General features: G+C 33.9%; 1 protein-coding gene across 2 annotated transcripts in view; it reads right to left on the reverse strand.

The window, feature by feature from the left end:
* COMMD10 (COMM domain containing 10) overlaps window positions 1-17,262 on the reverse strand; it is a 179,365-nt gene that overhangs the window by 139,781 nt on the left and 22,322 nt on the right. For both annotated transcript variants that reach the window (XM_052643870.1, XM_052643871.1), the window contains exon 5: window positions 9,854-9,964. In XM_052643870.1, coding sequence (XP_052499830.1) covers window positions 9,854-9,964 — 111 coding nt within the window. The remainder of the gene's footprint in view (window positions 1-9,853; window positions 9,965-17,262) is intronic.

Genomic DNA, 17,262 nt, shown 5'->3' on the forward strand with positions numbered 1-17,262 from the left:
GTGATCCTGGAAGTCACACGTCTGAGGGTCCTCTGTACCACCAATGACTCTAACGAGGGTACGGCAAGGGTTCTAGTTCGATCATCAGTCAGATGGCCATTTCTCACTCGCCATCATGCCACCCCCAACATACACTATATCCTCACTTTCCAACTGACCTGATTTAGAATCTGTGGTCCATCACCAAAATCACTCCCTTGTATGCAAAGTCAATCCTCCGTCCCTTTCTCTCTTCATCTGATATACTTGGCAAAGATGAACCCGTGATTAAACCTAAATATCTACCTACTTCACATCTGCCCTAGAGCAACTAAAAATGGATGAAGGAAAATGTATATCCTTTCAACAGTTCTCGCTTCAAATTCATGGTCACAAAGCTCAAACGGGCAATGGGCACTGGTCAGTAACAGTGAAACAGTCTAAAATAACTAGGTTGTTCATTTTCCCAATATTCAAAATGACTACTTCATACTTTTTCCTCTGTTCTCAAAACTCCAAGACCTATCCACTCCCCCAACAAATAACCACATTCAGAAAACAGAAGCAATCAGTTACAGCTTTCTCTTCTACCACCAAAATGACCTACCTGGTCCATCCTCTTTGCTTTTTGCTGTTACAACAAACAGTACATTCCTACTCTCATCACAGCCCAACCGTCTCACTTGTGCTCTGGCTCTCTTGTCTTGTCACTTTCTTAAGGAACTCATACCCTTCTCGGTCCAGCAGCATCAATTTTTCCCCCAGTAGGTGTGGCACTGGCATGCAAACCTTCTCTAATATCTTCTGCTGCTGGATCCACATTCCTCTACAGTGACTGTTCTATTTTGCGTTCACTTCCTTACCTCATTTTCTGTCCTCAATTTACTCCAGTCAGGATTTGTTTCCCTCTCAATTGTTACAGAGATTACAATTGTCCAGGTTATCAGCGAAGTCCACCTAACCAAATCCAACAGTCATGTAGATGTCTGCTCTTCTTTTCTGACCTCTGAGTGGTATTCAATACCAACCCCCAACTTGAAACACCTCCTCCTCCTGCCCCACACGGTGATCACCAGGGACCCCCATGACGCTGAATTCTTTTTTTTTTTTTTAACTGCTATGTAGTGACTGTAAGTTCAGGCTATTGTGGCAGGTGAACCTAAGTTCAAATCTTGCCTACATCACTTTTTAAAATCCAAACTTAAAGAGTCAGTTGCTCAGTCATGTCTGACTCTTTATGACCCTGTGGACTGTAGGCTGCCATGCTCCTCTGTCCATGGAATTCTTCAGGGGAGGATATTGGAGTGGGTAGCCATTCCCTTCACCAGGGGATCTTCCCAACTCAGGGATTCAACCTGGGTTTCCAATCTAGGGAAAGATATTTAACCACTGAGACTAGGTTCTCAATCTACAAACTAGGAAAAATATTAGTGCCTAATTCCCAGCTGTGAGGGTTAAATTAGTAACTTCAGTTCTCTCTTTTACCTATTACAGCATGTAAAGTAATTCGCTCTCCAAGAAATGCTCTCTCCCTTCAGTTGCTAGCTGCTCCTTTCCCAATCACTGTGAAAAGCTCCTCCAGCTCTATTTGCCTTTTAAATTTGGGAATTCATAAGGTTCTATACTCCTTCCCTAAGCAACTAAGCTCTTCCATCTCATAACTGAAATTATAATCAAAATCTCAATGATTTCCAAGGCTCAATTTCTGGTGTATCACCCGTCACCTACCTCACCAACTGCCATGCAAAAATCTCTACCTGCATCTCTCAGCTATCTCATACTCAACAAGGCCAAAAGATAAGGCTCTCTCCTTTTTCATGTGTTCTTCCTCCACCTCAAACTCCCCTTTCTGTTGCAGTCTCCAACTCCTTGCTGTCAGTTTCCACAGTTTCAGTATTTCCTCTTTGTAACAGTCACTAAACTTACATTTACAGGCTTAGAATATGTACTCCCTTTTAGAACATAAGCCCCACGATGGAAAGTAAAATCTGTCTATATCAAAAATACCTTGCCTAGTATGCCATGCATGCATGTGTACGTGTTCAGGTGCTCAGTCATGTCCAGCTCTTTGGACACTATGGACTGCAGGACACCAGGCTTCTCTGTCCATGGGATTTCCCAGGCAAGAATACTGGGACAGGTCACCATTTCCTCCTCCAGGGAGCTTTCCAACCCAGGAATTGAACCCATGTCTCCTGCTTTCTCCTGCATTGGCAGGCAGATTCTTTACCACTAGGCCCATCGCATGAATAATAAATGTGTTTAATAAGTGTTTCTTGAATTGAATTTGAGATATTTTAGAAGCTTGCTCATTTAACTTACTGAACTGAACTTACCAGCATTTCATTTGTTTAGATGTCTAATTCATTGTTAACACTTTTATTTCAAAATACTTAAGCCACTCATTTACATTAGTATTATTTCTAACCCACAGAAATATTTTAAAGAAAATTTAAAGGTACTCAAACATACTATTTTTGAGGAATTCTACAATTATCAATTGCCACTGGATTTCAAAAAATAAAGAGGTTCAGAAGCTAGGAAAGGCAAGTGAGGGTAATACTATTTGTTTCCTTACTTTGGAATTTCACAAAATTTTTGAAAAGAATTTCAGTAAAAAGATGATTTTTTTAAATTATGAAATGCATGAATATGGGGTATTCTTTGTTTTTAAAGGATTTACTCCTACAAGACATTTTTATCTAACTACCATCATACTTTCTGTATTCATACTTTGTTTTCACTCAAAGATATATAGTGTCTAAAACAATATTTTTGCTAGCTTAGAAAGTCTTATGGATAAATGTGGACTTTTCATGAGGCAGCCTAAAATACAGATAAAGGGTTACACATACACACTCTTCACACACATACAAAGGGGTTCATTTTGTGACATTAAGGAGTTGTACACATATGATGTGAACACTTCAATATACTTGAATACTTAAGATCTTTTAGAAAGTCATATTAATCAGGAAACTTAAAAATAAACCAAAAAAAAAACAAAACACTAAATTGAGGAAAGACATCTCTATATTGCTCTCATTTAGAAAACATGACACCTTAAAGGATACTACCATTGAGAAATTTATCACAATGAAAAAGGACAGAAAACAAAATTAGGAATCAGAAAACTAGAGCCACAAATTCTTAGAAATATTTAAATAAGTAAATTATGATTCCAAAGAATCAGGCTTTTTTTTTTTTTTCAAAGTATATGTGCAATTGTCTACCAAATAGGGGCTGTTTTACTTTCTCTAAGCTGCTAGAATATTTCATAAGATTGCTTTCCACATGTTCTTTAATAATATAGAACACATATAACAAAAGCTTGTTTAATGTGTATACTATTGGAATAAAGAAATTATAAATGAGAGGGCTCTATAATACTATAAAAATACCTGGACTTTCACTGGTCTAAAATTATCCAAAGTATAATAATTAACTAGTTATCAAAGAACTTCTTTTTGAGACAGTAATGTTATATCTTTCTCTAGAAAATTTTAAATCCCTCAAAGGCAACCTAAAATGTTCCTAAAATGATTATGAAAAGCCTATTATCTAACTATAGTCAGATCTTTTTTCTGTTTACACCCTTCACCCAGCAATTATACTCCTGAAAAATAACTGTAAATTCCAAAGATGCTTTATTCATTCATTCATTCATTCATTTGAATATGGAAAAGATCTGTTACAGAGTTAAGTGAAAAAGCAGAATAGAAAATCAAAGAAGACTTGCAAAAGAAAGTGTCTATTGAACAAACACTGCAATAAAAGATGTCTGCATAGCTGTGGTAAATCTGAGTTTTTCTTTCTATATCTCTAAAATTTTCACAATAAACAATTACAACTTAGGTAATTAAAAAAAGACCCCAAAAAATCTTTTAAAAAGATAAGCAATATTCATCAATCATTTCATGTCAAAAGTAAAAACCACTGACTGATCTCAAAATTTTTCTGAACCCTGAATAAAACCATTCCAAATGACACAAATAAAAGTTAGTATCTTGACACAAACCTGCTCATTAGACAAAGCTCATTTTATAAATTTCTAGTCAGAATCAGTGAGTAAAATACCCAAGACTTTACAGAGTAATTTTTCAGATCGTAAGATCGTATACTGTATAAAAGGGAAAAACACTCTGACTGATGAAAGAGATTATCTTCTCATACCACATCTGGTATTGAATAGTAATAACAAAACTTCAATTCTTTTTCCCAAACCAAAAGAAAGCATCACTGTTTTTTTAAAAATCACTCATAACAAAAGGTATAAGAAAAAGCAACTGGAAGGTCATACAGCAAAACATAATAAGCCTATGGGTGAAAAGTGAAGTGGGTTCTAGAATTATACATGATTTTAACTGGCTGTTTTCCTATATTTTCCAAAATGTCCATTATAAATATATGTACATCTACTGTAAGAGAGAAAAATGAACTTAAATTATCAAGAGAATATGCTGAAACATATTCACTATACAGATATTAGATTAATAAAAATACAGCATTTGTAAAAATTTAGACCTGCTCATCAAAGCAGCTCAGAAAAATTTGAAGGTCCTCCAAAATCAGTCACTATGAACACTGTCCTTAAGGAAATCAAAATACTTTAAACTTCTAATACAAAGAGCTCATGATTTGAACCACATATGCTTTTCTCTTACTAAAAAACCTGTTATATATACAGCTAAGGATATGTTTTTAATGACATACCCTATTTCTTTGTTCACAACACATCAACATCAATGATGTCATACACCCCTTACAGTAAGGTCTGTCAATAACTACAGCCTCTACTGACTGGGATAACATCAAAACATACAACCTTACTTACTATATAAAGGAATATATTAGTGTCTTTCATTGACTTAAAGTGTAAGACTGCTTCAACTTAATCAAATAAAAAGAAAATGCAAAGGAAATTTAGAATCCACATAACTATAGTTTCATGAAGAACAAAAATAATAAAACAATCATTGCATTTTAGAAAAGCCCTCATACACCCTGAAACATATACACATATTATAGGATAAGTGTTAAATTATTCAATAAGCAAAATGATACAGGATCCTAGCAATAAGTATAGCATAAGACTCAAATAAAACTGCCTGACTTCAAATCCCAACTTTGTTTACTGTGTGTTAGTCGCTCTGTCGTGTCCAGCTCTTTGTGACCCCATGGACTAGAGCCGGCCAGGCTCCTCTGTCCATGAAATTTTCCAGGCAAGGATACTGGAGTGGGTTGCCATTTCCTTCTCCAGGGGATCTTCCCGACCCAGGGATTGAACCCACGTCTCCTGCATCGCAGGTGGATACTTTACCGACTAAGCTACTAGGGAAGCCTTGTTTATTAGTTAGGAACAATCCAGGAAAATAAATTAATTATACATGTTTCCATTTCTCCATCTATCTATACAATACAGTTAAAAATAAGAATTTATACCTGGAAGACATTTTAAATATTACAAGAGGCAAGCCCATATCTACATAGAGTAAGCACTAAAAACAGGCTTTTCCCCCGTTCCTCAGTCTAAATAGAATTTGTCATACATTTTGCATGAAAACCTCTAATTTTTAAAATTAGTATTAAAAGTCTTAAGTTCACTGGAGATCATAATTAACCTTCTACAATGTGAGCACAATCCAACTGAACAGTTAGATAAAAGTCTAGAAAGCTTTCTTGTCAAGATGATTTTATCTCAGCTGTTTCAAAATAAAGAAGAAAAAAAGAATGAAACACAAGGATTCTTAAAAGATGTACAAAAAGAATTTAGAATTGCTGTATTAACAAAATATGATTGTTCTCAACAGCAAATTTACTGAGGAAAATGAATGATTAACAGTAAAATTCAAATATTTTAGTGTTTTTAGGATATTCAAAGTTAAAGTGTTGATGCCATTCAGAATTACCAGATCTGTTACCTATAAATTGCTATTCTCTATAAACGACGAAATTTCAACTGTCTATGACTAGTCTGAAATTAGTTATACTCTAATCTAATACAGCCATTCAACTATCTTTGGGAATACTGTATTCTCTTCTCTCATAAAGAAATTAATACAAGTGACAGAAGGTAACCAAAAAATCAACAGTGTGGAAGGCTTTTTAATAAATTTCATTTTGGCAAATGATCACATATAAATTAGCAAACATTGAAATCATAATGATTTCATTTATTTGTTCTGTACATATCTGGTTAACAGGCACTAATTCTGTTGATGGAAACGAGAACTCTATTGTTATATACAGATTAGAAATGTAAACACTTAGCATTTCCCACAACTACTGACTTCACAAATTACTTTGAATGTTATTTCAAATAACATTTTGAGTGCCAGAGATTAGGTAAGCAAAGAGCTCTACTGCCCCCTAATGAAATAAACCAAAGGAAAAAAAGCCAGAAAACTCAGAAAACTTGTTTTGAGCTATGTGTGGAACAGGAAAATAATCTTACTTTGCTAAATCCAGTAGACAAGCACTATGAAAATTAACTGAAAACGACTAGAATATCTATCAACATACTATAAGAAAAGCTAGGATCATCCAGTTTCCATGATAAAATTAGTAGCAAAACAGTAAAGCCTTGAGACAGAAATGTTCTAAGAGAAAGGAGGTCAGTACAACAATGTTATCTAAAGTGATAGCAATTAAAACTTCACTGCAGGCTACGCTTTTCATGTGTATGTTGGTAGGGAAGAAGAGAGAGATTCTTAGAAACCACACTTTACACTGAATTACAGTAAGTTTTCAGTTTAGCAGCTTAAAAGTGAATACTATCAAAATACTCTCTTATAATTTGCACTAACTCTAATCATGTCAGAATTATTTTAATAATGTGTACTTTCAAACTAACTACACTATAAAGCATACATATGAAAGAATTTTACCTGTTTCCTATTTTTTTTTAAATGACAGTTTCTTAAGCACGACAACTTTGTCCTTCATGATACTCTGTGTCATACACTAACCAACGATAACTTTCAATCTTCCTTTTAGTAAAAGTTCTCCCTTCCTTTGACCAATCTGGTTTTTAAAACACATTCCATACTCGTGTTCCTTTCACCCAATAGTCTAACCTGTCTAGAATTTCCCAATTCTCATCTCAGAAGAGAGCAAATGTTTGGAGGAAGAGGAGTGTGTGTCCTTAATAATCGGAGTTATATAAAAATTAACATCAAGGAATCAGACATAACAAGAGTACAAAGAACAGAATGAGAGATCATAAAAACATGGAGAGAAAGTAAAGCCTCCCAGCATCAGTTCATGGAGGGCACAGCGCTGTGGTAGTCCACTGTCCCTTTAGAGATGGGGCACACATCACGTGGAGAGGGCATGTTTCCATCCAGGTTGATCATACCTGTACATTCCATTACACGTCTACTGTTTACAAGGTAAGGAATGGGGGCCAAATCCATAAAAATGCCACAGGAGAGACAGGCAATACAGACAAAGAGGTTCACTTAAATCTGCATACAAAAAGAAAATATCTTGTACATCTGTGTGCTACAGCTCTCTTCTCAAGCGCCTGTTAATGAAAATGGTTCTCCAGCTATACAAGTGCATGTGTGTGAGTAAGTCACTTCAGTCGTGTTCGACTCTTTGTGACCCTATGGACTGTAGCCCACCAGGCTCCATGGGATTCTCCAGGCAGAAATATTGGAGTGGGTTGCCATCCCCTCCTCCAGGGGATCTTCCCGACCCAGGGATGAAACCAGCATCTCTTAGGTCTCCTGCACTGGCAGGAGGGTTCTTTACAACTTAGCCTAAGGGTAATTAAATGTCTGTTCAAAATTTTAAAACAGCAACAAACAGAAAAATACAAATGTCCTCAAGCCTATGTCTCAAATGAGTTGGGTCTCACATATGTATAAATTTCCTGAATAATATGAATTAAAAACTTGACTCTTTTACTTGAAGCATTACTCATTCTTGCCTACTGCCTAAAAATATAACTGACTCAGACACATTTTGAAGACATAATAAAGAAGCTGGGAGGACTCAAGCAACCCAAAGTCAAGCATCCCAAAGTCCATCACTGCCAAAGTGATGACCTTTAAAAGATATCCAACAGAGGGGTCAGAAACAGTGCCCTTCCACCTATAAATTCCACACAGCCACTCAGACTTCACATACAAGAGTCATGAGAAATAAAGTGAAGGTACACTGGAGAACATGTACATGTGTGTGTGAATGTATAGGTGTGTATTTTCCCTCATGGAGCAGTCCCAGTCCATACTAGTGAGCTCCAGATTATTACCCTAAACGTAAAGGAATGTTTTCCTTAGTTCACAGGAGAAAAAAGAATAAAAGACTTTCCAGGCTATCCTTTACCTCCCTAAGCCCACTAAGCACACATATGAAAAACACGATCAAGAAATAAAAGGGAGAAAGATTGAAAGAAAAGAGGAAAGGTTAATTTCCTTAAGAAATAAAGTTGGTAACAGCTTTGGTTTGAAACAAAGAGATTTACTTATTCATTAGCCCAAAAAAACTTTTAGTAATGATGACGAAGATGGCAGCAGCCAGCATTTATAGAACATGATGTACTTCACAAACAATGAGCATTTGATCTTCCTTAGACCCCTGTGAGGCAGATAGTACTATTCCTGTTTTATAGATGAAGAAGCTAAAATTCATAAGGATTAAGTAACTTGCCCAAGGTAGCTACTAAATTGCAGAGCATATTTAATATACCAGTCAATTCAACACTTAATTGTTACATTTATGTTATCTTCTGGTGAAAATGTGTGAAATGAAACAACTCTTTGGAAACACTGTAATAAATTAACAAATTTTATGTATGTATGTGTGTGTTAAGATCCAACTCAAATGCCTCAAAATTCTGTAGACATGTAACTGGAGATAGGCACTTAAGCCAGTTCTTATAAAAAACAGAAACATACAATCCATAATAGTGGGTTGGCCAAAAGGTTCATTTGGGAAAATCCAAACGAAGTTTCTGGGCAACCCAATAAACAGTGAAAGTGCTAACAGATAAGTAATAATATACACACCCTTCAAAGCCCATTATTTCAGTAAATAATATTTCTTTCATTATTCTCCGATCACATACAGTCATAATAATCTCTTCTTCTTCAGATCTTCCTAACTCATTCTTACCTCTATTTCACTTGTCTTAAAATAAACATTTTCATTTATTTGAGGGAAAAAAGGTCACTTCCTCTTCTCGCTATTAAGGATACTCAATTACAGTAAAAAATATATGTATGTAAAAAATAGCTCTGGTTGACATGTGAAATATACATTTCTTTAAATGCTATAATAATAAAAACTATTCCATAGCAACTCTTTAACCTCTGATAACATGTTTAAGTTTTCTGAAATTAATACTAAGGAAGAAATCACCATGCAGTATAAAACTAATCCAAAATTCGATTTTGTAAGAGCTGAGATTTAAACATATCCACAAACATACTATACATACACAAACACAATACAGGTCACCTTCATATTCCAGGCATTGGTTGGACAACAATATTCCCTCTGCCATATGTATGCAGGTTAAAACACAAAACACCCAGAAATATTCACAAATACCTAAAACATTAAAATTGTAATTTTATTATGACTACCACCAATTTTTTCCCATTGCAGAATTCAAAAGAATATGTTATAACATGCTCTTACAAGAACGCCACCTTGTAAGCGAATCTGGTTTCTCAAATAAAAAAAGTGAAGTGTAAATCTGACATCAAAACTTGCACAAATAAAGATCCGTCATTTTGTTAATCCTTGTCTAATTTTAATTAAATTAGTTTTTAATTTTCAATCCAGAGAGCAAAGACCCTGCTAACAATAAAGTACAAGACGCAGGAAACAAAATACACCATTTCAATGAGATACTCTCTCTCACCTTCGAATCTTCATTGCTCACTCCCAGCTGTAACACAGCTTGAGGAGATTTTAGTTTTGCTTCGGCAGAGTGAGCCATCTGAAGGTTAAGCTGCCATCCGACCGTCTCGAGCTACAAAAGACAAGTGTAGACTGGAATCAGATGGTACAGAAGGAAGAAAACACTCCACTTTAAGCAAATCTCCAGTCAGCAGGAATGAACATGGATAGCCTGGACTTTGTGGAAAGTCAGTTCCTGGGCTCCTTCAACCTGCACACTCTGAACATTCTCCCTCTGGGCTCATTAGATTGGCCTCATGCCATGCCTGTCAAATTCAAGCCTAAAACTGGTCTTTAAATACATTCTGTTCTAAAAATAAAAGTTCTGAGACTAGGCAATGAAATACACTAAAGGAGTCAATGGTTTTTAAAACAGTAAATTACTATTTTAAAACAGTATATTTTAAAGCCAATGGTTTTTAAATAGTTATAAATTGTAACTAGTAAATAGCATATATATGTGATAACTACTCTAAATGACCTCCCATTATCTTTCAAAACTCTTTGCAGTAAGTAGAACAAGGTAAAACTTTTTTTTTTTTAATTTAGTGGGAAACTGAAGTGCCCAGATGGTAAGAGGTTCACACATTTAGACACAGTTAGTGAGACTGGAAGAGAGCCAGACAAAGAATTGATATCTACTTACTAGTGAGCAGGTGTTATCATGCTTTCCAAAGTATTCTAACCTACTATGGTTCCCAGTTATGACAGAAACTAATTAGAATACTTCCTTTGAATTTATTAATTAACACAACAGCAAAATTTAATCAGGAAGGCAAAGACAGAAAAGAGACTAAAGCAGTTTAAGTTTCAAAATATTAAGCAACATCAGAGCAGCTTTATTGAACATGACAGATAACTGATTTTTCCAACCTCAAAACTATAAGTATAAAGTTTTAAATCTAATTTCCAGTAAATCCAAAGTATCAATATTTAGGGTAGTTTTGTGACATGCAATTCTCATATACCTCTGACAACTCAACTCCAGTAATTGATTTACTGAAACTACCTCAGCTACACTGGTAAAAATGGCAGACTCAAAACAATTTTTACTTAACTGGAATACTAATTGCTAACTTGAAAGACTGTTCAACAGCTAGAATCACAGCAATGACTCAAAGCCAAATTGGAAAGAGAGCAATGAAAGTATTATCTATTCAAGAGAGGATGTGATGAGAAAATAAAGATACAGTTCTGTTCTTTCTGGCACTGAACCTTTAAGAGGTTATGGGTAAAAAGAGCGAAGATGTTGCAGAGACATAATCCATAATACCACAAGTAAAAAAATCCATTAAATGGTACACATGGAGCAAGGATCCGTAATGTACTGATTTTTAATACTAATTATAGTAAAACAGTCTCTAACACTAGCTCACCACTATTTTCAACAGTCCACAGGGTCCATAAAGACTCAGATATGGCCTAGCAAATGGAACAATTATTTTCAACCGTTACAGGCAACATATTCTCCAACATAACAGGAGAAAACATGTCACAACTACTCTCATATATCCAAGCATTCTGATACACAGTCTTAATTGAAAAACATCCTGTAGGTATTCATATGAACCTATAAGACACTGCTTTGATCTCATTTAACTAATCCTATACTCGTCCTTTAAGCACTTAAGATAAACAACAAAGATAAATATTAAGTAAATAAATTAAAATATGGTCCCACTATGGTCAGGTCTTTGCACAAATGAATGTATACTTAGTCATTGCATAGAGGTGGAATGGGGCAATTAAGATCACTGAACTTAAAGCGTATGCTTTAGTTCATACTTAAGCCACTACTCACTACCTAGGTGGCCCTAATAATTAAGTCACAATTTTTCAAGATCTCAATTTCCTCATAGGAAGTGGAAATAAATCTATCTGAATTATCTGCTTTTTTCCTGAGTTATTGGCAATACTAAATAAGAAAATGCATATTCAAACTGTTTTGGAAACTCCAAAGCATTATAAATATACGGCATTTTGATTACCTAATTTTTCCTATGGTATTTTTTAATACTATCTTTTAAATAGAGTAGGCACTCTATGCTGAATTGAATTGAAGCAAATAAAAAATACAAGCAAAGGTAATTTTAAAAGTATCATAACATGGAAGAGGGAGAGGGTGGGATGATTTGGGAGAATGGCATTGAAACGTGTATAATATCATATATGAAACAAATCGCCAGTCCAGGTTCGATGCATGATACAGGATGCTTGGAGCTGGTGCACTGGGATGACCCAGAGGGATGGTATGGGGAGGGAGGTGGGAGGGGGGTTCAGGATGGAGAACATGTGTACACCCATGGCGGATTCATGTTGATGTATGGCAAAACCAATACAATATTGTAAAGTAATTAGCCTCCAATTAAAATAAATAAATTTATATTTAAAAATAATAATTAAAAAAAATAAAAGCAAAAAAAAAAATTCATTTGGTTTTTTGTTACTTGTATTTATCCCTGTGCATGTCTTGCATCTATTGATCATTAAATGCTACTTTTCCAAAAAAATAAATAAATAAAAGCATCATGACTAAAAACATTGCTGACTGACTTTCTTAAATTTTAGAGCCTTTTCTATTGTTGTGTGATTTAAAAGCATTCATCCCATGCCCACAAGAAACAGTAAATTAAAAAGTTAAAAAAATATATACGTAGTTGTTGTTGTTCAGCCACTAAGCCTCTCATATGTAGACATATGCACATATACACACCCACACATAAAATTTCATATAAAAAGAGCAGCATCCAGAAACCTCAAATGCAGAGGGAATAAAGGAGAACTACAAGTATTTTTTTTAATATTTTACAGTTACACAGAGCAATAAGAAAAACAAACCTAACAAGATCTTTCCAGTGAAACTAGGAGACAATACCAGCACTACTCTTATTATCCCCATTTTACAGATAAAATGTGTAAAAGTAAACAACTGGGGAAGAGAAGAGTAGATGGAGGCTCCTTATGCTTGTTACTATTGCCACTTTTCTCTTAGTTGGAAATTATATCAAAGTCAAAAGTTACAAAAATTAATTCTAGTAAAAATCATCAATGGATACTAAATTTAAGTGGAGAAGGTCTGATTCGAAATGAATATTCACAAAGCTTCTTGCCCACAATTGCTTTTTAGGTACAAAAGAAAAAAATAATTATGCAGTAGAAAAAAAAGCAAAACATCTTAACCAAGAGATCAAAATTAACATCACCAAGCAATGACAAACAGACAAGATGTGCCTCCAGGTACGATATCCTGCAAATACCATTCACATAAATCTTTAGCCAAATTATAACTAAATTTGATCCTGAAGAAACTAACGGAAAATATAAAGACAAACACAAGAAGAATGTGCGCTTGAAAAACATCAATATCCTAAAAGACAAAGAAAAGTTGAAGAAAGAAGGAATTCCTTAAACTGGTTAGAACATATATTATTTTCTGGGTCTATAATAGACATTGGTGATATAAATATGAATAAAACAAAAGCCTTTTATCAAGGTGAAAATGTTATAGTATACTCTAAGTATTCCTCTGAGACTCATAACTAAGAAACAAATATGAAAGTCATCAACATTTTAATTACATAAGAAACAAAATCTAAAACAAATAAAAATAAAATAAAAATAAAAAGAAACAAAATCTAGACTGAATTTTTACTTAAGTTAGCTAAACTACATTGCTTCTATTTAAAAGAAAATTCTGTATTGTGTATATCGAACATATGTACATTAAAATACCAGGAATCATTTGAATATAATTAGATATCTCACATCCAAATTTAAATCTGAGGGTCTTTCCACCTTAATCAACATTCTACATTTAAATGTCACCAACATAACATAAAACACAAGGAAAATTTTTAATATTTTTAATGTTTTCTAACCCATGCCAAAACTGTTTACATGATAGTCCTTAGGCATCTTGCTTACATTATTTATTATCTGACAATGTCACTAAGATGTCAGTTCAAAATAGGTATGAAGACTTCATTCTCCCTCTAACATCCAGGTAACAACTCCAAGCTTAACTTCTCATAATTGCTTTGTATATTACAATTCCAAGCACATGCAAAATCAGTCAAAATTACAATAATATTAACTCTCTTAAAATGAAAATGAAAACGTAAAGTTAATCACCATACTTTAACTACTGGCTTCCTATAATAGTAGCCTCTGCTTGGATCATATCACATAGTAAGAAATACTTTTTTATGTTGCAAATTGATATAAATATACAAAAGTGTCACAAGACAATTTTTCACCCAGAGCAATGATACATAAATTCTGTTAATTTTCACTTTTAAAATACTAATTCAAAAACCCTCCATATTGATTTTATTACCCACTAAACCTCTAACAGGTCAGGTCATCTAAAGTAGGAAAAATATTGCTCAGAAATACTGAAATGAGTTTTAGGAAATATGTGTGTGTGTATTCATGAAACAATTACTGTTTACTATAATAAATCATGAAAATACATAAAAACAGAACTGTAATTGCTAGAAGAGAAAGCACTATCTATATTCTGTTGCTATAATCCACCATTTATTTTATAACTAGCAAATACTATAAGTAGAAATTCCATATACAATATATATATGGCTTATTACAGAAACTATACACTTTATTCACTCTTATGAAATGTAAAAACTGGAAGTTGACTAAACATTTAATACAAGAAGAATATTAACCTATTTTTTAAGCATAGCTAAATACTTGTTCCCCAATTTCCTTGACCACTTCTCTTAACCTCAGTGATTTCTTCCTATACAATCTACTGACTAATTATAGGAAATTCTCCACTTAAAAAAAATTCTCGTTGGTTTATTCTGTTTTCTAAAATTATACACATAGAATGATCATAAAATAAGAACTTTTTCTAAATCTTTCATACAGGGAGAAGGGCATTTTTCAGTTCAATGTAATCGGCTTAATAAGGTTAGCTTTTAGAAGCATTTCTCATTATAAACCTGTATCACCAAGAAAGCAATACCTGCTGAGAAAATCAATTTATGAATGTATAAGAGGTCATAATCATGATCCCTCAATAATGGCATGTGTATATGAATGTGTATATAATTAAATCTTTAAAATAACAGATTCAGAGTAATTTTACTAAAATAGAGAAGTTTCTAGTATTTCCATTACAATCAATAAGAGATTTATTTTCTTAAGCAATATATGTACCTACAGAGTCTGCCAAAGGACACAAGAAGACAGCATCAATTTAGAAGCACATTTTATTGGAAACATTCCATTAATATAAGCCATGAACAACAGGAGCACTGATGTTTATACCTCAACTTTTTACCTTTTTCCTTCAAAAGAAAATGCTGTAGAAGAAATGAAGAAGGGTATTTATAATCCACTCAAATAGGTCCATTAATCAAATCAGGAAAATTTTAAACAACCTGTCACTAGGAGGCCCTCCAGGAGATGCCAAGTTTTATAAACCCCATCTTTAAGCTGGCAATGCCCAATTTACAAAGTAAGATTCAAAAAAAAAACTATTTGTTTGGAATTTAGAACAAATTTACAAATACAATGAAATTGTAAATGGGGATTAAATTACCAAGTAATTTAACAGAAGGAACAGAAGTGCTTCCCTCCTTTTGTCCTAACCAGAGGAATATCTAAAATTCAAAAACTAATGAAGTACTTTCCAATCCCTGATGGCTAAAAATAAATAATACCTTGGCACTAAGAAAAATCAATTTCCAGCACTTTATATATGTGGTTTTCTTAACTATTATCTACATCAGATATCAGCCTTAACTCAACAAGCATACAGGATGACAAAAAGCTTTCAAAAGATTCCCATCTTTATGTGAATTCTGTAAGTTGTAAGTTGATGAAACCTATGCTTCTTTTCAGTAGAATCATACTTTCATCCTGGTTTTCTATCCATTTTTAAATAATAATGGCAAAATTATATCATTTTGACTGTGCAAATTAAAAAAAAAAACAAAACGTAACCATTACCTGAGACAGGAAAACTACAGGAACAGTTGCAAGAGGAACGATCCAAAGAGCAGTTTATTTTTTAAATGTTAAGTTTGAGATGCCTATTCTACATCCAATGAAATTATCAAATAGGCTAAAGAAAAAAACATTTTATTAGAAAATAGTTTTCAAACTCTATTTCTCAGAAGCCTGAATGTGATTGCCAGGCAAGTACAAAAGAATACTGAGTCCTCGCACAATACAACATTTAGAGGCTGTGGAAATGAGAAGACAGCAATGACTATGACTGACTAAGATGCAGCCAGAAAGGAGAAAAAGCAGAAGAGCATGAACCTGACCTTTATACCATCACAGATGCTGGGGACATAAAAATCATCAAACTGAAATCTCTGCTCCAAGCCACGTGAGGAAGACAAGCATATGCAAAAACAACTTTGCCGTAACATGTACATAAAAAAATCTTAGGTAATCTCAAAAAAAGCTACTGAAACTAATGGCTGATTTCAAGAAAGTTATGGCAAAAGATTAATGTAAAACATCAGCAGTTTTCAACATACTAGAAACAAACAACTGGAAATTATCAAAAATGAAATTCTATCTATAGTAGCAACCAAAATCAGGCAATATACAGTGTCTTAGTCTGTTCAGGCCACTAAAACAAAATACCACAGACAGTATAGCTTAATAATAACAAACATTTATTTCCCACAGTTGTGGAGACTGAAGTCTAAGATAAGGGTGCCAGCAAGGTTGGGTGAGGGCCCCTCTTCCAGACTGAAGACTTCTTGTTGTATCCTCACAAGACAGAAGGAGACAAGGGAGTTCTCTCTTTATAAGGGCACTAATCTCACTGATTAGGTCCCTTCCTTATTAACTAATTAATTCCCAAAAGCCCAACCTTCTAATACTATCACATTGGGGGTGAGGTTTCAATATATGAAATTTGAAGAGACACATTCAGTCTATATCATAAGGATAACTTTAACAAAATTTGTGAAAATTCTAGTCATTAGAAAACTACAAACATAGCGTGAATAAATTAAAGAAGATATCAATAAATGGAGAGATATACCATGTTCATGAATTTAATGATTTAATATTGCTAAGATGTCAGTTCTTCCAAAAGTGATCTACAGATTTAGGGCAATCCAATTAAATTCCCAGCAGGAATTAAAAAAAAAAAAAAAACGGACAAATTGATTTTAAATTTTAAATGGAAATGTAAATGACCTAAAAGAGTCAAACCAATTTTTTTCAAAGAGTTGGAGGAATCATATTATCTAACTTCAAGAATATAAAGCTACAGCCATAAAGACAAAGGCAAAGAATAGACTTAAAGACTCACAAAGTGACTTCTAATGAAAGCACCAAGGTAAATGATGCTGGAACAACTAGATATCTGCAAGGAAACAA

Source organism: Budorcas taxicolor, chromosome 7 (assembly GCF_023091745.1).
Source record: "Budorcas taxicolor isolate Tak-1 chromosome 7, Takin1.1, whole genome shotgun sequence".
Taxonomy (NCBI): Eukaryota; Metazoa; Chordata; class Mammalia; order Artiodactyla; family Bovidae; genus Budorcas; species Budorcas taxicolor.